Source organism: Lepidochelys olivacea, assembly GCF_965140295.1.
Source record: "Lepidochelys olivacea isolate rLepOli2 genome assembly, chromosome: 9".
NCBI lineage: Eukaryota > Metazoa > Chordata > Testudines > Cheloniidae > Lepidochelys > Lepidochelys olivacea.
The window spans coordinates 54,247,300-54,268,200 of record NC_140419.1 but is presented as its reverse complement, the minus strand read 5'-3'; the positions used below and the strand labels follow the sequence as shown (position 1 = coordinate 54,268,200).

The 20,901-nt window shown below is 43.2% G+C and overlaps 1 protein-coding gene across 2 annotated transcripts in view; it reads left to right on the top strand.

Moving 5' to 3' along the window:
- PAK2 (p21 (RAC1) activated kinase 2) overlaps positions 1-20,901 on the top strand; it is a 76,748-nt gene that overhangs the window by 31,934 nt on the left and 23,913 nt on the right. For both annotated transcript variants that reach the window (XM_084639340.1, XM_084639341.1), the window contains exons 2-6: positions 10,829-11,039; positions 16,431-16,531; positions 17,371-17,521; positions 18,479-18,510; positions 20,248-20,355. In XM_084639340.1, the coding sequence (XP_084495466.1) occupies positions 10,853-11,039; positions 16,431-16,531; positions 17,371-17,521; positions 18,479-18,510; positions 20,248-20,355 (579 nt within the window). In that variant the 5' untranslated portion in view covers positions 10,829-10,852. The remainder of the gene's footprint in view (positions 1-10,828; positions 11,040-16,430; positions 16,532-17,370; positions 17,522-18,478; positions 18,511-20,247; positions 20,356-20,901) is intronic.

Sequence of the window (20,901 nt, the reverse complement as noted above, 5' to 3'; positions counted from 1 at the left end):
GCCCCCACCCCCTTCCCCCCACAAGCCCAGGGATTCAGAGGGAGAAACAACCTGATGCTTGGTCCTAGGTTTGCACAGTTTCCTGCACATTGCCCTCTCCTTCCTTCAGGGCATGCTGGGAACTTCAGCTGCCAGGAACTCTCTAGCTCCCCCCTACAGCAGTGTCTTCCATGTGCAAGCTGGGATCTGCTGAGTCCAGTGACCCCTAGTGGCCGCTAGCAGCACTGCAGCCCATTTTGGGGGCGGGGGAGGAAATTCAGTCTGCGCAACGTTAATTTCTGCTTCTGCATTGCACAGTGGTGCAGAATTCCCCCAGGAGTATACAGTGTAAAGTAAGTTTTTTATGTGAGTAGCCAAGAGGAGGGGCGCCTGGCTCCAAGTCTCAGGGCTTCCTTCCAAGTTCCAGCAGACTATTTAGGACCTCCCATTTGAGGATGACTTTTTTTTTCTGAAAAGACAGACAAGAGGCTACACAACCTGAAAGACTCACAAGCCACTCTCAAGTCGTTGGACCTGCACACTCCTGCCACACAGCGAAGACACTTCAGACCACAACATCCTCTGAGATTCCATCAACAGAATCGAGAGGACGATTCTCGGAGGAGGAACAGGAGTGGAAGGAGGAGGCAACACCCATTCTCAGGCCAGGGCTCTGGCCAGCAGAAGCCGCCCTCTGACCCTAAACTGGCCTTTTGAAGGTGCTGTTGAGGATGGCACACCAGATCAGAGACTGGATCTACCCTGCCTTACCTTTTCCTCCCGACTGTCCCCTTTCTACCGTGCATGGTCCCGTATCACTTCGGACCGCTGGGTGCTTTCAATGGTAGAGAGGGGATACTCCATCCAATTGTGCCCTCCTGCTCTTCCACCCCCCTTCCCCATCCCTCCTCAGGGACCTTTCTCATGAGCAACTCCTCATTCAGGAGGTGCAGTTGCTCCTATCACTAGGGGCAGTTCCTCAGGAGCATGGGGCAAGGGTTTCTATTCCCGTATTTCCTATTACCGAAGGCTAAAGGCGGCCTCAGGCCAATCCTGGACCTGCAAGAACTCAACAAGTTTGTAAAGAAACTCAAGTTCCGCATGGTCTCCTTGGCCTCCATCGCCTCACTGGATCCAGCAGACTGGTATGCCGCCCTCGACTTGAAGGATGCATACTTTCACATCACAATCTCTCAGCCCCACTGTAAGTACCTCAGGTTTGTGGTCAACAGTACCTACTACCAATTTACTGTTCTCCCATTCGGCCTGTCAGCAGCACCTTGAGTCTTCACAAGTGCATGGCAGTTGTCACGGCATTCTTGCAGAGGCACGAAGTTCAGGTATTTCTGTACCTTGATGACTAGCTGATCAAAGGCCGCTCCAGGACCCAAGTGGAAGCTCAGGTCACATTTATCAGAGCCACCCTCGACAATCTGGGTCTACTCCTAAATGAAGCAAAATCGACTGTCTCCGGTCCAGAGGATAGAGTTCATGGGGCAGTGCTGGACTCGACCCAAACCAGGGCATACCTGCTACAGGTGAGCTTTTAGGCCTTCAACCACATAATCTGAGGCCTCGTGCAGTTCCCCATCACTACAGCAAGAAACGTCCTGAAACTTCTCTAACACATGGCTGCCTGTACCTACATGGTGCAGCATGCCAGACTCAAGCCAAGCTTTGATCGTTCCAGTCGTGGCTCGCGTCAGTGTATTGCCCAGCCTGGGACAGCTTGGACAGGATTGCGACCCTGCCTGGCCCGGTCCTCTACTCCGGTGGTGGATCAACGCTCAGGAGTTGTGCCCAGGGGTTCCCTTTGCTGCCCCACAGCGATCTCCATCATTGGTGACGGACGCATCAGACTTGGGCTGGGGAGCTCATCTGGGAGACCACAGAATTCAAGGCTTCTGGTCGCAGGCAGATCTGGGTCTCCACATCCGTGTCAGAGAGCTGAGAGTGGTGTGCCTAGTATGCCAGACATTCTGCCCTTACCTAACTGGACAATGTGTTTCAGTCATGACGGACAATACAACAGCAATGTTCTCTATCAGCAAATGGGGGTGCACGCTCCTCTCCCCTGTGGCAAGAAGCCCTCATGCTGTGGGACTTTTGAGTAGAACATTCAGTTCACTTTCAGGCATTGTACCACCCTGGGGTACAGAGCGAGCTGGAGGACCACCTCAGCAGGTCGTTCCACAGCCACGAGTGGTCCCTTCACCCGGACATCACAGTTTCAATCTTCTAGAGGTGGGGGTTCCCCCGATAGACCTCTTCGCCATGTGACGCAATAGGAAGTGCCAGCAGTTGTGCTCCTTCCAGAATCACAGCCCAGGCTCCACTGCAGATCCGTTCTTCCTCCATTGGGGAGGTTCTCTCCTATACGCCTTTCCAACAATACTGCTCGTTCACAAGATGCTGCTCAAGATCCGCAGAGATCAAGCTCGGGTCATACTGATAGCACCGGCCTGGCCCTGTCAGCACTGGTACGCATCCCTCCTAGAAATGTCTGTGGGAGCCCCCATTACCTTGTTGCTCTCCCCAGATCTTCTCACACAAGAACATGGACGTCTTCAACACCCGAACCTCCAGTCTCACGGTGTGGACGCTCCGTGGTTAAATCCGTTGGAGCTTTCCTGTTCAGACCAGGTTAGACAGGTCCTCCTTGGCAGTAGGAAACCCTCTATAAGAGCCACGTACCTTGCCAAGTGGAAGAGATTTTCAATCTGGTTTGTGCTGCGCCATTTGCCCCCAACGCTAGTCCAGAATGTGCAGCACTGAAGCTATCTCCTCCATCTGAAGCAGGAGGGTCTCTCGTTGCCTTCAAGAAGGGTGCACTTATCCACCATCTCAGCCCTCCACCCAGGCGTGCAGGGCTGCTCAGTATTTGCTAACCCTGTGGTCAGCCGATTCCTAACAGGGCTTGACAGGTGATACCCTCACGTCCATCAAACGGTCCCTGCTTGGGCCCTCAACTTGGTCCTTTCTAGGCTCATGGGGGAGCCCCCCTTTGAGCCTTTAGCAACATGCTCCCTGCTCTACCTCTCTTACAAGGTGGCATTCCTGGTAGCAATAACCTCGGCCAGGAGGGTGTCTGAGCTCAGGGCCTTAACATCAGACCCTCCCTACACCGTGTCCTAGAAGGACACAGTTCAGCTCAGACGCTCACCCTGCTTTCCTCCTGAAGGTTGTGTCGCAGTTTCACCATCAACCAGGACATCTTCATCCTGGTTTTCCACTCTAAACCTCATTCCAGCGGCAGGGAGCAGTACAGGTATTTCTGTACCTTGATGACTAGCTGACCAAAGGCCACTCCAGGACCCAAGTGGAAGCGGCCACTCTCGGGATGTCTGCAGGGCTCTGACCTTTTACATTGAGAGAACTAAACCATTCGGAAAATTGGTGCAGTTGTTGTTGGTAGACAGGATGAAAGGTCAGCCTGTTTCATCCAAACGTGTCTCGTCATGGATAGTGTCCTGTATCTGTGAGTGCTACAACCTGGCAGGTGTTCCTGCACTTCCGATCACTGCATACTCCACCAGGGTGAGGCTTCATCTACAGCGTTCCTGGCTCAGATTCCCCCCCCAGGAAATCTGCAGAGCAGCGACATGGTCCTCCATACACACTTTCGCCGTGCACTATGTGGTCACCCAGCAGGTCAGAGATGATGCGGCCTTCCGACAAGCAGTACTCCAGTCCGTGGACAACTCCAATCCCACCCCTGAACTTTGTCTTGGGAGGCCCATGATTGGAATGGACACGAACAAGCACTTGAAGAAGAAAAATGGTTACTCGCTTCTCAGTAACGTTGAGATGTGCTGTTCATGTCCATTCCAATACCCACCCTCCTTCTCTGTCGGAGTAGCTGGCAAGAAGGAACTGAAGGGGTAGCTGGTCGGCAGGGCTCTATATTGAGCGTCATGAAGGTGTGACTCCAGGGAGCGCCCAGACCAACCCGACAGATGCTGCTATGGGGAAAAATCTTCCAGCCACTGTATTATATCAATAAAATAAAAGCCAGCAGGATCTTATTAAGGGGAAAAGGCAAAATGCCACATTTATTGTGAATACAGAAAGAATCCTAGCAAGCAGTTAGAGCTATAACATTCCATTCAATCTCATATTTATTCACACACACACACACACACACACACACACACACACACACACACAGGTTCTGCAAGGTTGTTATCATAGTTACCAGCCTTAGAGTTGCTCATGCCAAGCCACTGGCCAGGTGGCCTGGACATGAGGAGGGAGCCAGGGCCTTGTCAGATGCTCATTTGATGCTCCTGGAAGTTGGTTTGCAGAATCAGACCCCAAAGTTCTCACTTTCTAGAGTCCATTTTTATAGGAATTTCTTCCTATGCCAGTCTATGGGAATTGCTTCATCATGCTGTTGCTGAATCAATCAGCAGATAGCACGTTCCTGACGGCTCCCTGCTGCCAGATGTTACCTTGTTCTTTGGTTCTCCCATTCTTGAGGCTGTTGGGTGGATTCCAGTCTGCCCTCCGTGGGGTCCTCTGGTTATTTCCACTTGATGCCTTCTTCAGCTGATGGACACTGGATTCTTAGGCTGGCATCTCCCTGATCATTCAGTTATTTCCGCACCAAACATCCATCCGCATAAATCCTCTTTCTCTATTTTAACCACAATTGTTAAAGCGAGATGAATACAACAAAAGGGTAGGGAGTCTCTGGGTGCTCTTTCTGTTAGAGTATTGCTTTGAGTCTCTCTCTGTGTGAGTAGTTGTTGTTGCAAAGAATTGCTTTGAAAACAGACTGTCTTAGAATGTACTAACACAATTAGCAGCTTGCAAGTTTCACACAGAGAGGGAGAGAAACAGTACCAAAAACCAAGAGACCTCTTAATTAGTCATACCCTGGAATTTAAACTGTGGGGAATCAAACTCATTTGTGATTTTAATACAGAACTACTTTAATATGATCCAACATCTGTGCATGTGCGTGCGCACACACCTGATTGGAATGGACATGAACAACACTTCTTGAAAAACAACAGTTACGAGAAGTGAGTAACCGTTTTTTCCTGACTCCAAATATAGCTATTAGACCGACCCTGAGCAATTTGGCAAGACCCACCACACAGATACCTGGGAAGTAATTCTCTGTAGTAAGTCAAGCCCTCACCCTCTAGTGTCCCATCTCCCGCCGTTGCTGCTTTACATTAATTTTTCAAGTGTGAAAACAGCAGTATTGAAAGAAAATCTGAACCAGCAATGGCAGGTAGTACAACTCCTTTACAAAAAGGAGAGTTTGGCCTTCCTTTCTGTACCAGACAGAATATTTGAAGAAAAACCTTGAAGTAAATTACCCTCAAAGCATGTACTGAGGAGCCTAGCTAAGGAGAAGTTACTGACATATCTGAAGCTTCTATTGTTCACAGCAGTCTGTCAATCACAGAGCTTATCCTTCTGTGCATCTCCAGCCCTGGAGCAGAGAGGGAAGCCTGAGTTGCTGAGATCCTTGCCTCTCCAGCAGCTGTATTTGTTCCTGAGAAGGGTTTTCAAGAAAAAGTCCCTTTTTCAGGAGAACTGAAACAGAAATGTTTGCCTTCCTGGCTGCTTGCCTGCATGGTTCTTGTCAGTTTCATTCCCAGGCAGAGCCTGGCCACTCAGAGCCTGGCTTGGGTGATGACAGAGGGACACAGGAGGTAGAGGATCGGGGCCTTGGCCTTCCAGGAAAGCTTTTTTTTGTCAGTTTCACTGGGGGAAAGTGAAATTGACAAGTGTCTTTCTGGCAGGGATCTGCCATTTCAATTTTTCCAGCAGAAATTTGAATTTCTTGGCACAACTAACATTTCCCACAGAAACTTTTGGTTCTCCAAAAGAGGCATTTTTGTCAGAAAATCATTCAAATGAAAAATGTTCAACTAGCTCTGTTTGGCATGTCTTCAATCACACATAATTATTGACAATATTTGAAAACAATGAGGCCTATGCAAATTGACGTCTCATTTTTATTCTAACAACATTCCATACAGACATCTGTCAAGTGGTGGTAAATTGGTTTTAAAAAGGGATTTAAAATAAAATCTGTTTTCTGCGAAATGGGTGTCCTCGAATCAATAGCACTAGGGTTGTGACTCCATGTATCCTCACTACCACAGATATGCACATTTTTATCCAAGTTCCATAGAGAACAGGCCCCTTGAATTTCACCTATGTCATTTATTCCCGGCACATAAGATCTGGCACTATCAAGAGGCCTACATACAGTTTTTTCTCCTGCTCTGCACTGTCCCTTTAATAGGGATTCATGCTGTTCGAAGACCTTCCATTTTGCTAGAACCAGTAGCTCCCACAAAATCTTTGTGTACACTCATCATCTCTGAAGTACTTAGAGGAGGGGAAAGTGATCAGGAAGTCGGCATGGATTCACCAAGGGCAAGTCATGCCTGACTAATCTAATTGTCTTCTATGACGAGATAACTAGCTCTGTGGATGAGGGGAAGGCAGTGGACATGTTGTTCCTTGACCTTAGCAAAGCTTTTGACACTGTCTCCCACAGTATTCTTACCAGCAAGTTAAAGTAGTATGGGCTGGAGGAATGGACTATAAGGTGGATAGAAAGTTGGCTAGATTGTCGGACTCAATGGGTAGTGATCAATGGCTCAATGTGTAGTTGGCAGCTGGTATCAAGTGGAGTGCCCCAAGGGTCGGTCCTGGGGCCGGTTTTGTTCAATGTCTTCATAAATGATCTGGAGGATGGTGTGGATTGCACCCTCAGCAAGTTTGCAGATGACACTAAACTGGGAGGAGAGGTAGATACGCTGGAGGGATACAGAGAGTCCTAGACAAATCAGAGGATTGGGCCAAAAGAAATCTGATGCGGTTCAACAAGGACAAGTGCAGAGTCCTGCACTTAGGATGGAAGAATCCCATGCACTGCTACAGACTAGGGACCAAATGGCTAGGCAGCAGTTCTGCAGAAAAGGACCTAGGGGTTACAGTGGATGAGAAGCTGGATATGAGTCAACAGTGTGCCTACTTTCCAAGAAGGCCAATGGCATTTTGGGATATATAAGTAGGGGCATTGCCAGCAGATCGATTGACGTGATCGTCCCCCTCTATTCGACATTGGTGAGGCCTCATCTGGAGTACTGTGTCCAGTTTTGGGCCCCACACTACAAGAAGGATATGGATAAATTAGAGAGAGTCCAGCAGAGGGCAACAAAAATGATTAGGGGACTGGAACACATGAGATATGAGGAGAGGCTGAGGGAAGTGGGATTGTTTAGTCTGCGGAAGAGAAGAATGAGGGGGATTTGATAGCTGCTTTCAACTACCTGAAAGGGGGTTCCAAAGAGGATGGATCTAGACTGTTCAGTGGTAGCTAATGACAGAACAAGGAGTAATGGTCTCAAGTTGCAGTGTGTGTGTGTGGGGGGGGGGGTTTAGGTTGGATATTAGGAAAAACTTTTTCACTAGAAGGGTGGTGAAACACTGGAATGCATTACCTAGGGAGGTGGTGGGATCTCCTTCCGTAGAAGTTTTTAAGGTCAGGCTTGACAAAGCCCTGGCTGGGATGATTTAGTTGGGGATTGGTCCTGCTTTGAGCAGGGGGTTGGACTAGATGACCTCCTGAGGTCCCTTCCAACCCTGATATTCTATGATTCCCTACCTTGAAATAATGAAATTTTGGAATTCTGTTGCCTCAGGATGTACATGTTGGAAAATACAGAGGGTCCTGTGTACAGCTACAAAAATCTGAACGCATCGATAAACTCAGCAAACCTTTGGGCTTTGAAAAAGTCACTTGAATCTAAACTACTAAATCTCCACTGTATTCAGATACTGCAATCATATCTATTCCTACCTGGACAGAGAAAAGTGTCTGAAGACAGATTCTTCTAGGTAGATATTACACAGCATTGACAGCTGTCCCACGTCAATCTCTCAATAGAGAGGGACAACTAGCAACTGTCCAGTTTACCGTTAAGGTACTGGACCCTTGCATAGTACTAACTGGCATTGTAAAGATATTTGTAGAGAAACTATATTGCTTAGATATTTATGGCAACAATTTACGCTCTATTTCAGAGTACATGATATATGACATTACACTCTTGTGGTCTTTGAAGTGAGCCTGCTTTGTTTAGTAGTTAGGAACTGGCACTATACAGCCTTCATTGGTGAGAGGCTAGATGATGGCATTCAGTTTATAGTTTCTCTGCCAAGAACATGTCAACGTACAAAGATGCTATGCAGCATAATATCTGTGATATGAAAATAAGATGTATTGATAAAAGATGTCGTACACATTTTACCCTGACTCCTTTAAATGTCATTGAAAATAGTTGCCCTACTGGTGTGCCTAGGATCAGTCCAGTTCTGCACCAGTGTAAGTAAAGTTTGCTAACAGTTTGCTGAACTGGGTGAAGACCAGTGGGGCATCCATTTTTCACACAGTTTTGGGGAGGGAGAAGAGAGGTGCTTGGCATGGTTTTCTTAGTGAAGACAGAGAGAGTTGCAGGAATAATGAGGGAGCCATTTGCTTCTCAGTTATCACCAAAATGCAATTTAGTAAGCACTTTAATTCACAGTGTATGTTTTCTATTAGTTTGCTCCATATTTCATTATGAGTAGAGACTGTAAAAATCAGCAGGCTATTATGGCGGGGGGGAATCCTGTGTAGGTTTTCCCAAATGTGGAACTTCTCACCTAGGTGCTGGCTTTCCTTGGCCTTTCTCCATTTTAGTATTAATGGAGGCATTTGAACATAAGGACACCACCACTTTTTTTAATAAGAACCCCAGTAGCAGCCAAGCACTAGTAGCCCTCAACATTGTGCCTGTGTTCTAGCTCAATTGTCTCAATTACTTGAATAATCAAGAAGCTAAGAGCATTGGTTTCTCTTTGTCTTGCAGGAGACAAGAAGCTCTGTCTTGTCATTTGAGCAGCTCCTATTTACTTTAACGGTTAAACATTTCTTAAAAAACAAAATGCTAAATTCTCGGGCAATTAACAGTTCAGGGATCCTTCCTGTTGCTCGCTGCTTTTAATTCTTCTTCATCTTGTGTTCATCCCGTCTGGTTTGTACCGCCCACCCAATTTTAACATTACCTCCTACAATTTGCAAAAATTCTTATCCACAAAAATCAGGTTAACAAATTACTAGAGTATCAAATCTCATTTATTAAAAAAAAAAACATTTCAAACAACCTCTTAGTAATTATGAATATACTTTTGCAAATTTTAGGCAATGTAACTCTGGGATGAGAGTGAGTGAAGGTTTAAGAACTGGGAAAATTGAATTGTCTGGGTCTCTAACTGTTCATTTGCAGATTTTTCATCTTAAAGCATTAATGCTTTTTTTTTTCTTTAAATAAAATGTGTACATTGTACAGTCAGTTCAAGCAATCAAATCTTTTGGGATCCAGCTGAATTAAAGGCACTGTAGATATTCAAGGCTATTATCGCTATTGCTTGTGGAAATCCTACCACATAAAATTTCCTGCTGAAGAACAATAAAAAATTGTTTCAGCATGCTCCCAAGTTTGAATATTTTCTTAATTGACAATGTTTCGGTATTGGATGCTAAATGCTTCAGTAATCATAGCTGCTTTTCAGTCTGGGTCAATTACATTTTGCTGAGAGAGCACCTTTCATTCAAGAATCTTGAAGCATTTCCCAGAGGTGAGAAGACCCATTTTACAACTGGGAAATGAAGGCAAAATGACTTTCAGTAGTGGAACTGGCTGGTTTCAGATGACATTTATTACTGATGTATATTAAGCCACTTCCAGCCTCATCCATAAGACAGCTGAAGGTTTGCTTTTGAGGTAGAGTTCAGTCACATTTAACCAATGGTTATTTTGGAAGAACATGGTAGCTTTTCTGGCCAGGTTTTCTTTCAGTCATTCCTTTTCCATTGAATAGGGGTAGTGTGTCTTGTAAGGGATTTGTATTGGAGGTGTTGCTTCTAGGGCGCATATAAAAGGTCTTTCTGTTTGTATCATTCATAAGTGGTGGCTGCTGGAATTATTGTAATTGGTCTTTTCCATATCTGTCTTCTGTGATTCTGTTTAGTTTGACTTTTTGACATGGTTTACTTTTGGGACTTCTCTTGCAGTCTGATGTACCAAGAAGGTAGTCAGAATATGTAAAAGTAGGCCATTCAAAAGTAGGTAGTAGCAAATGTGCTTCTAGGCAGAGAGGAGGAACACTATTTTCATTCAATGTCTACTTTAGTGTTAGCTAAGTGTTTGTCATTGTGTGAGATCTAAATGCTGTCCCTGCCGCAAAGAGCTTGCATTATAAATAGGCTTGGCAAAATTCAATTTTTTAAAATTTCAAGAGATATTGATGTTTGGTTTTAAGCATTTTGATTATTGATTTAAATTTTCACAGTTGCAGGAAATTATGGTGGGGGTCAGACAATTGTTTAACAGTAGATGTTGAGATTCAAAAGGTTAAAACTTTATAACAGTTGAAACACAAATGATCAACACCACATTTCAAAATATACAAAGCAAATATGCTTAAATCAAACTCTAAGTACTCAAGCAGCATTTTTCTTTGCCTATCTGTAAATTTTTATTATTGATGAAAATATATTTGTCAGTTTGTGTACGGGGAAATTGACATTTAGGACACCTAGAGATAAAAATATCCTTCCAAGCCTAATTATAAAATGGATAAGAAAAGACTTGGAGATTTAGATGATGGTGTTAGCTTAGTTAACATGCCTAATACACCTTCAAGAGGAAGTGCATCCTTTGTAGTAAGTTTTTCTGGTAATTTTGGAAGGAATCCAGCATTTGTTTCTAGTGTTTTTGTTACCTTACGTTTGCCAGTCATGTTTATACTTGTTTCCTATTTTCCATTTCAGGGTTTTGTCTAGCCATTAAGAGCCATGTCTGATAACGGAGAAATGGAAGATAAGCCACCAGCCCCTCCCGTTCGAATGAGCAGTACTATCTTCAGTTCAGGGGGCAAAGACCAGTTGTCTACCAACCACAGCTTGAAACCTCTGCCGTCTGTACCAGAAGAGAGAAAACCTAGGAACAAAATCATCTCCATCTTCTCTGGCACTGAGAAAGGTAAGATACCTCAGAGCAGACAAAACCATCTTCCATGAGTAGTGGATACGTTTCTCCTTGCTCTTTCATTTGGCTGTGCAAGTGTTGCAAACACACACTAATCTTCATATCATGGACTTGAGTATCAGATCTCATTATTCTAGTCTTTCCAACTGCAGATGGTACCTCCTTTAAGGAAGTGCTAATGCCCAGAACACACGTTTGATTTGGCTAAGAGGAAACTTTCCTTTGCATCTCGAGGCCCTTGAACGTGGAGTGTTGCAGGGAGAAACACTAAAACTAAGTTGGTAGATGGTAGAAAACCCCTCCAAAATAAAATTCCATTCTACCATCTTAAATCACCCTTCAAAAAACTCCTTTTACCCTCTGTTCCCCTTACTTTTCATAGTGTCTGCTTTTTGTCTCTAGTCCTACACTTGGGTTATAAGCCCTTTATGTTACATGCATGTATAGTGCAGTGGGTTCCTGATCCTTGGTCTCCTTTTGGAGCCTCTGTGTGCCATTGCAATGCAAATAAATAACGAACTAGCCTTTCCTCTTCCACATGCACCCCATTTATAAAATTGTATTTGATCAAGATCTTCCCAAAGCCTAATAAGTTACAGCCCTGGAAGCTTGTTTTAGCCTTAACTTAAATTTCCCCGCATTTCAGAACTGTAGGGAAAAAAATTAAAATAGCAAATTAATTTGCTAACAGGATATATACCAAGTAAATCCTGACACAGTGTAATCTGAGTCTCCTTTAGACATAATATATTGCTGAACCTTTTAGAATTGAATTGATTTTTTTGCCTGGGTATTCTCCTTAGGAGATTACTATATCTGCTAAGCATGTGTTTAAAAATACTAAAGTATGTACAAATATCTGAGAATTAGAAATCCTCACTGTAGAGAAGCAAATATTTAGACATTAAAATAGAGCTATTTTAAATGTATTGCCATCAGTGTGGTTGGATTTTGTGGGTGAGGGACTAGAGCAGAGGTGGGCAAACTACGGCCCGTGGGCCACATCCGGCCCACGGGACTGTCCTGCCTGGCCCCTGAGCTCCTGGCTGGGGAGGCTAGCCCCCAGCCTCTCCCCTGCTGTCTCCCCTCCCCTGCAGCCTCAGTGTGCCACGCCACCAGTGCTGTGGCCCACCGCTCCTGCCGGGCAGCATGGGCGGTGTGGTTGGCTGTGGCTCCTGCTGCTCTGAGCAGTATGGTGGGGGGGCCCGCAGGAGGCCCCCGCGGGGGCAGTCAGGGGACAGGAAGCAAGGGGGCTTGGATAGGCATGGGAATCCTGGTGGGGCTGTCAGGGAGTGTGGATAGGGGTCGGGGCAATCAGGGCACGGGGGGTGGGAGGGTGTTGGATAGGGGTTGGGGTCCCGGTAGGTGGTTAGGGCCAGGGGGTCCTGGGAGGGGGTGGTCAGGGGACAAGGAGCAGGGCGGGGGTTGAGAGTTTTGAGGGTGGTGGGAAGTGGGAGGGGGCTGATATGGGGCAGGGGCCAGGCTGTTTGGGGAGGTACAGCCTTCCCTACTCGGCCCTCCATACAGTTTTGCAATGCCGATGTGGTCCTCGGGCCGGAAAGTTTGCCCACCCTTGGTCTACAGTAACATGTTACTATCTGGTATTATTACTAGGAACGCAGTTTTAGCCTCACTGTTTTTACTTCCATTTAATATATTTCCTCCTAATGCCTCCTGGTTCTGCTCTTCCCCTCCCTGCTTCTTCTTATGCCTGATATACCCAGCGGCACTGTTTCAGTCATGCTGACACAGGTTTCATCACATTGCTTGGAAAGACTTTTTTCCTCTAATAATTTATTCACCATATTGAGTCTTTTCCCCTAAGGCAGTTCTTTCTTCACTCATCTGTCTGTTCCAATAGCAGTCAGTTCGTGACTATGCTTTACCTCTTAGAAGAAACCCCAGAGGCAGGATCATGCATATTCATAGAATAGCTTTCAGTATTCTTCTGGAGTTTCTCTACAATGGATAACAGGCATTAACTGGTATATTTTTGGGAGTGGAGTATGTATTCTGGAATAAGGTCACTTTTATTCTGGAATAGTGTCCAGACAAGAAAGTCATCCAGCAGCTGTGGTGGTCAGTTTCCCTGTGTAGACAAGCCCTCAACAGTTAAGACCTTGTCTACTCTAAAGGGGAAAGTCGATCTAAGCTACACAACTTGAGTTACTTGAATAGCGCTCAGAGGGATAGTGAGTTGCGTGCCTTACTGAGGTAAATCCTGAGCAACTGAAATCGGTTTGTGGGAGATCAGAGCCTTAGTTTAAGGTGTGTACAAAACAAATTAGAAGAACCAAGTGATTTTATAAAATGCTGGGTTTTTCAAGATCCCAGATTTGGAGCACTAACCCTACCCCTCACCTCTATGAGGGACTGCAAATTTCAAGACAATCCGAGTCGGTGTGAGGATGTAGAGCATGTAGAATTAATTGTCTTTTAAAAAGTAATTGACTCTCAACTTTAATTCCAACACCCCACTATAACTATAGCGCCTTTGGTGTGTTCGCTCAGCGTTGGTATTCTACTTGTTGGTTTTTTAAGTGATCGTCCTTGGAATAAGTCCAAGGACGTACTGTGTCATGTTTTCATGCAAGCCAGAAACTGCAGCAGTTCTTTTGCCATATTACTTGGCTTTGTATATAGTGTTAAAAACTTGCAATAGGAAAATAAGCATTCTACACTTTGGCTCCAGACATTTGGTCATGCTAATGTGTACTATGCGTATTTGCTGGCTTTCTTGCGTGGAATATTTATTAGTGGCTAAGCCAAGATTCCTTCAGTGTAATTTGGGGCATTTTTAGTGTGTTTTGATATTTTATAATCAGCTGTTATGGTTTTCTGAAGTGAGCTGTAGCTCACGAAAGCTTATGTTCAAATAAATTTGTTAGTCTCTAAGGTGCCACAAGTACTCCTTTTCGGTTTTCTCCAGGATTTTACATTTCTGCTTGTTTTGCTCCCCATTAGCACCACCTTGAAAGATCCTGTATTTTAACCTCCATCTGAGCAGTGCTGTGTACATGCCTTGCTCTCAAGCCTTTCAACCATGAGGGTAATTGGAAAATGGCCTGAGGTGTGCTCCCTCCTCTCCAGAACATTACTACTTCTGCAACACTCTAAGCTCCCGTTAGAGCTGAGAATAAGCGACCATATCTTAAACCGATTTGTGGTTTGAAACAAAGGAGTCACGCTGTACTAAAGGAAGTCCCTTTTAAATACAGAACTGTAATGCAAATATAATCAGAGGTTCAGAAATAGTGTGGCCTCACAGTGGCCTTGTTAATTGAGCCTCAAGTACCTGCTGCCAAAGTATGACTCATTGATCCAGCCTCTTGGCTGAGTTCTGCTGCCTGCATTTGTTTAAAGTGTTTCTGTGGTTTGTTGTTCATGTGGGTGGAGCAATGGTTCTTAGAGTCTTTGCCCAGTGTACTAATCAGATGTGTATTTGATTGAAAGAAGAAGGGTTTATTTGTGTAGCACATGCCTGGGGATTTGAACACCAAGTTATGTCCTCTAGAAGCCATCAAATGCTTCAAACCTGCAGTCTTTCTGAGGAACATAAGTCATTTTCTGTTTCCGCACAATTAGCAGCAAAAGGTTGGGCAAGGAGTGATGCTCTCTAATGCTTTCAAATAAAGAGATAATCCAGTTTTCCTAATCCTGTAGTTGAAGTATTTTTCTTTATAAGAGCATTTGACAATCCATTTACATTTTGGCTTCCAGACCTGTGCAGCCATATTAAAGATATCCTGTTTATAACAGCAATGTCTTCCAATGTATTGTTCAGCTGTAGGCAGGCCACATGGCTTTTCAGTTCTAAGTATAGTCTTTAATTCCCTCTTTCCTTTCCTGTTAGTGTGAGGGTCTGTACAATTGGAAATACAGTAAAAGCTGGTAATTAAAAACAAATCCTCAGATAGCTCCATATTTGAGTGAATACCCAACTGTGAAACCCCAATGGATAAAGTCTTATTTTTATTAACCATTGTCTGGCCCACTTTGCTCAACCCTAGCATGTGCTGTTCCCCATATTTCTGCATCTCCAAAGACAATTACAGATAAAGTTGAGGTGGTGTTACTTGAGTTGCTTATAACTTCTTTTTTTTAATTTCCTGGACTGAAATTTAACATAATCCTTCATCTTAAGGTGATTTTAAAACAAAGTAAATGTAATTTGAGCTGCAATGTTTATTTTAAAACTTATAGTGTCGCCTTCACTGAGAAGCTTATTTTGTTTGGAAACTTGTAAAGCAATAATTAAGTCAGACAGAAATAGGTATTTAACAATCGGTGCTGTGAATGCACTGTACTTCATTTATTATAATAAGCACAATGTGGTATTATTACTGGATTTATGCGCTAGAATAAATGTAGCTGTTTATCAGTAAGTGGACCTAGTGTCAGAATCTGCAGTCGTTTCCGAGATCACACATTGAACATATCTGATGGTAGGTCAGGCTCCCCCATGCCCTGTTACCCAGTCCCCTCTCTTCAAAGAGATCATGAAAGCCTCACCCACCCTCATTTCTCCCTACACTAGGGAGTGACCACTAAAGGACACATACTCTTCCTGGGAGGAAGAAGAGGGTTGTGGAGGCAGCAGTCAGTGCCTCTGGCTTTCCTGTGGTGTCACTAACTTAATTGTGGGTATATTTTTTAGTTTAAAGGAGACTTGGAGTTTGTGGAGGAGATAATATAAAAGTGGACCTTGAGCAGAGTACGGCCAGCTTAAAAAAAAGGGGCAACGATGGAACTGATTTGTATTTAGTATTTTAATTTAAAAATATAAACAAAAAGGGAAGAGGCAAAGATTTTTGTAAAATGCCTAAAATTAGACAGCAATGGAAATAATCTAATAGTTTGTTTAAGAAAATAGCTAATTTAAAAATGTAACTGAATCTGAATATGGCTGTGTACACAGTTCATCTATCTAACTGCATGATCTTATACCTATTAATCTTTCTGATTCATCACCCTTTTCCCCTTCTGTGGCTTGTTACACCCACTTTTGCATTTTGTCTTAAATGAGATACTCTTTGAGGCTGGAGACTTAGTGTTGTTTTTTTTTTTTTTTTTTTTTTTTTGCACCTGACACAATGGGGTCCTGATTCTGATTCAGATTTTGAGTGCTACTACAATATAAATAATAACTTTCAGTGCAATGAGTTAGCAGTTCTTACACTGAAACTTAAACTAAAATTAAAATGTTGCAGGACAGTGTGCTCCATGCATTTATGAAATGTTCATGTCCAAATTTCAGAATAAATATAAAGAATATATTACTGCTCAAAGATTATCATTGTATTAAACAGGGATCTTGGGGATCTTCTATCTTGTGACTGAATGTTCTGTGAATTTAAGTGGATGGTTTTCAATGTCGTGTTTTAGGAAGCAAGAAAAAGGAAAAGGAAAGGCCAGAAATTTCTCCTCCATCAGACTTTGAACACACCATCCATGTTGGCTTTGATGCTGTTACTGGAGAATTCACTGTAAGTATACCTGTCCTAGAGCTGTTGAGAAAGCCATAGGGTTCCTTGCTGAAGTGAGAATGTGTCACTTAAGAATAAGGTGTAAGTTAATCTGTTACTCTCAGTCACAAAAAGAAAAGGAGGACTTGTGGCACCTTAGAGACTAACAAATTTATTTGAGCATAAGCTTCCGTGAGCTCACAAAAGCTTATGCTCAAATGAATTTGTTAGTCTCTAAGATGCCACAAATCCTCCTTTTCTTTTTGCGGATACAGACTAACATGGCTGCTACTCTGAAACCTGATCTCCGTCACAAGTCATTTACAATGCCTGCCACACCAAGACCTTCGTTGGTCTCTAGGTGTTACTTCACTATAAATGTTTAATATTAGTCACTGGAATCCTAATGCTTTACTTTATACCACATGGGAGAAACTTTAGTGAGAATTCCTATTAGCCTGTAGAAAAATGAAGTAGCCCCTTTGATTAGTTCACTTCCATTTACAATAGATATATACATAGAAAATCAGACTGAGTGATGAATGGGGAATGCTGATTTAATGTACCTCACTAGGAGAAGGGGGTGTGTAAGGGCAGGAGGCTGCGAGGAACACAACTTCTTCCTGAAGTGCCCCAGTAGGCTAGAAGACCTGATAGAGCTGTTGAATGTTTGTGCTAGCTTAACTGAAGGCTTGGTTTATATTGTCACCTACACATGTTGAACTCAGTGACTGAAACCCCCACCACATTTGAGTCACTTAGAATCACAGATTAATGCTCACATGTGGAAAGAAAATCCATTCCAATTTTTTTTTAAATGACTTAAAAATATTACGTATTAAGGTTGTCTCCTGTTTCAGGGAATGCCAGAGCAATGGGCTCGATTGCTACAGACCTCAAATATCACCAAGCTAGAGCAGAAGAAGAACCCTCAGGCTGTACTAGATGTGCTGAAATTCTATGACTCCAAAGACACAGCAAAACAGAAGTACCTGAGCTTCTCCGCTCCAGGTGAGAGACAAGTACATACGAGACATTCAGAAGAAGAGTTTGGTTCTTACAGTCCAGTCTGCTCTTCCCTGTACGTCATTACTTAGAATTGGGAAGATAGGCCCATGCCAAAGAATCAAACTAGTATCTAATGGGTAAGGGACACTACTAAATAAAGGCTCCACTAAAGTTGCACTCTTTGTCCAGTCAGTTTCCTGTTTCAGGTGGGTAAGAGAACAAATGCAACAGGATAATTCAAAATGGCAGTACCACTCAGCTAAAATCAATTAATTAATGGCCTGTCTTTATGACGGTAGAACTATAAGATTGATTAACTGGTTGAGTTCTGTAGGGGTTATTACTCCCATTATCTCTAGTCAGAACATGCTTTCGGACAGTTACTGTGCAGTAACTTGCATTGACTCAACTTTCCCAAATGACAGGACCAAAGATTCAGTGTAACTTATCACTTCTAATGCAAGTTGTAGACAGATGTGTGTGAATGGCTGGAAAAAACATTTGACTGTATTTTTCCAGTGTATGCAGTTCCTTTTAGCTGTTTAAATCAAAAAGATTTCCATTCTAAAAATAGCCTGGTGATAAGGGTTTGTCACATCTTTGCCTTATCAGTTTGGTCATAATCTTTTCTCTCGTATGCATATCAAAACCAATGCACAATTTGACAAAACAGTCTCAATTCAGGTGAGATCCAGTCATGTAGCAGGTCAGGATTTGAAATATATATTGCCTGACCTACGGGGGGGAAGAAGTTTTTGTAACACCTGTCTGCATCTAGTCAGGGAAGTAGGTGTTTCATTCATCAACCATGAAAATTCACCTGGTTGGAAGCAGGGAAATCTCATGAACTGTCCGTATTCCTGATGTGTTGCTCATGTTTTCTATAAAGTCCACTTTTATTATTATTTATTATTCCACTAATTATATATATTCACTTATTACTCTTCTTGCTGTTTTTAGAAAAAGATGGTTTTGCTTCAGGAACACCAGCAGTAAGTGTATTTATTATTGCTTGCACCTTTCCAGGCTTACTCAATTAGTGTTTTTCTTAATTAATTTAAATCTCATATTATATACTTCATAATAAATTGAGTAACATTTTATTGAACTGTATTTTTAACCGACGTTTCCTGCAGGAAACCAAGTGCCCAGTAGGGGGTTTAGTTTTAAGGATGTTTATGAATACTTCTGTGTCTGCTAAAAGCTTTCCATGGATGTCTGTATATTACTTAAAGAATGGTGAGAAATACTTAACGTATGCTTCTAGCAACTTAGAGTAGTAGAAGAGGTAATTTAAATATTCAGATATGTCTTTTATAAAAAAGAGTTGTTAAAATCATGAACATGATTCTTGACTTTAGCAAAGCTTTTGACACGGTCTCCCACAGTATTCTTGTCAGCAAGTTAAAGAAGTATGGGCTGGATGAATGCACTCTAAGGTGGGTAGAAAGTTGGCTAGATTGTCTGGCTCAATGGGTAGTGATCAATGGCTCCATGTCTAGTTGGTAGCCGGTGTCAAGTGGGGTGCCCCAGGGGTCGGTCCTGGGGCCGGTTTTGTTCAATATCTTCATAAATGATCTGGAGGATGGTGTGGATTGCACTCTCAGCAAATTTGCGGATGATACTTAACTAGGAGGAGTGGTAGATACGCTGGAGGGCAGAGAGAGGATACAGAGGGACCTAGACAAATTGGAGGATTGGGCCAAAAGAGATCTGATGAGGTTCAATAAGGATAAGTGCAGGGTCCTGCACTTAGGACGGAAGAACCCAATGCACCGCTACAGACTAGGGACCAAATGGCTAGGCAGCAGTTCTGCGGAAAAGGACCTAGGGTGACAGTGGACGAGAAGCTGGATATGAGTCAGCAGTGTGCCCTTGTTGCCAAGAAGGCCAATGGCATTTTGGGATGTATAAGTAGGGGCATAGCGAGCAGATCGAGGGACGTGATCGTTCCCCTCTTTTCGACATTGGTGAGGCCTCATCTGGAGTACTGTGTCCAGTTTTGGGCCCCACACTACAAGAAGGATGTGGATATATTGGAGAGAGTCCAGCGAAGGGCAACAAAAATGATTAGGGGTCTGGAACACATGACTTATGAGGAGAGGCTGAGGGAAGTGGGATTGTTTAGTCTGCGGAAGAGAAGAATGAGGGGGATTTGATAGCTGCTTTCAACTACCTGAGAGGTGGTTCCAGAGAGGATGGTTCTAGACTATTCTCAGTGGTAGAAGAGGACAGGACAAGGAGTAATGGTCTCAAGTTGCAGTGGGGGAGGTTTAGGTTGGATATTAGGAAAAACTTTTTCACTAGGAGGGTGGTGAAACACTGGAATGCGTTACCTAGGGAGATGGTAGAATCTCCTTCCTTGGAAGTTTTAAAGGTCAGGCTTGACAAAGCCCTGGCTGGGATGATTTAATTGGGGATTGGTCCTGCTTTGAGCAGGGGGTTGGACTAGATGACCTCCTGAGGTCCCTTCCAACCCTGATGTTCTATGATTCTATGAACATATAGATCAATGAAATATAATAAACTGAATATTGTAATACATGTACTGATACTTTTGTGTCTCTCAGCATACTTTAGTTCTAAATTGCTAAGAATTCCTGGATCCTCATTCTAAAAATGCCTTAAAACTCATAAGCTGATTAAAATTTTTGGGAAGAATAACAGCTTTGCTTCTAATATATTAATATTTTATTTCCATGTTATTCCATTCAATAACAAAAATATAGCCCAATGCCAAAGGTTCAGAGCCCTCAACAGCAGTAGCAGAAGATGATGACGATGATGAAGAGGTTCCTCCTCCGGTTATTGCCCCTCGACCAGATCATACAAAATCAGTGAGTATTTTTTTTTAATTTACTCTGGAATTTTTGCTTTTTTTTTTTTTTTTTTTTACATTACTTTCTGTTCTGTCTATTGCAGGTCCCTGCCCACAACAGATGGGGAAGTTTTTTATTATTTGCAAAATGTCACTTTATGTATATTAGTTTAATTTTAGAGGTCATGTTGTTTCCTAGGTATAGCTACCTCTCAGATACCAGTTGGACCAGGAGTATCCAAATCAGTGCTATATTTTGCAGGGCTACATTGAAAAAATCCCAAATTTATTTCCTCATCCTCTAAAACACATTATAAGGAGGATCATTAGAAAACTTTACCAATGCCCCTAGCAAATCCCAGATATTGTGGATAATGTACATTTTTAAAAAACTTAAACTCACATGTTGTGTGCCTGATTTTTTTTCTATTATCCCATCACAAAAAACCCTCTGCATTGTAGTTAAGTCTGGGAATTTATTCTACCAACAAGAATATTTATGTGAGAACTTAAACACTTAAATTCTTAGTTAAGCTTTAAGCACCATTTTTAAGTCCCCCCAACC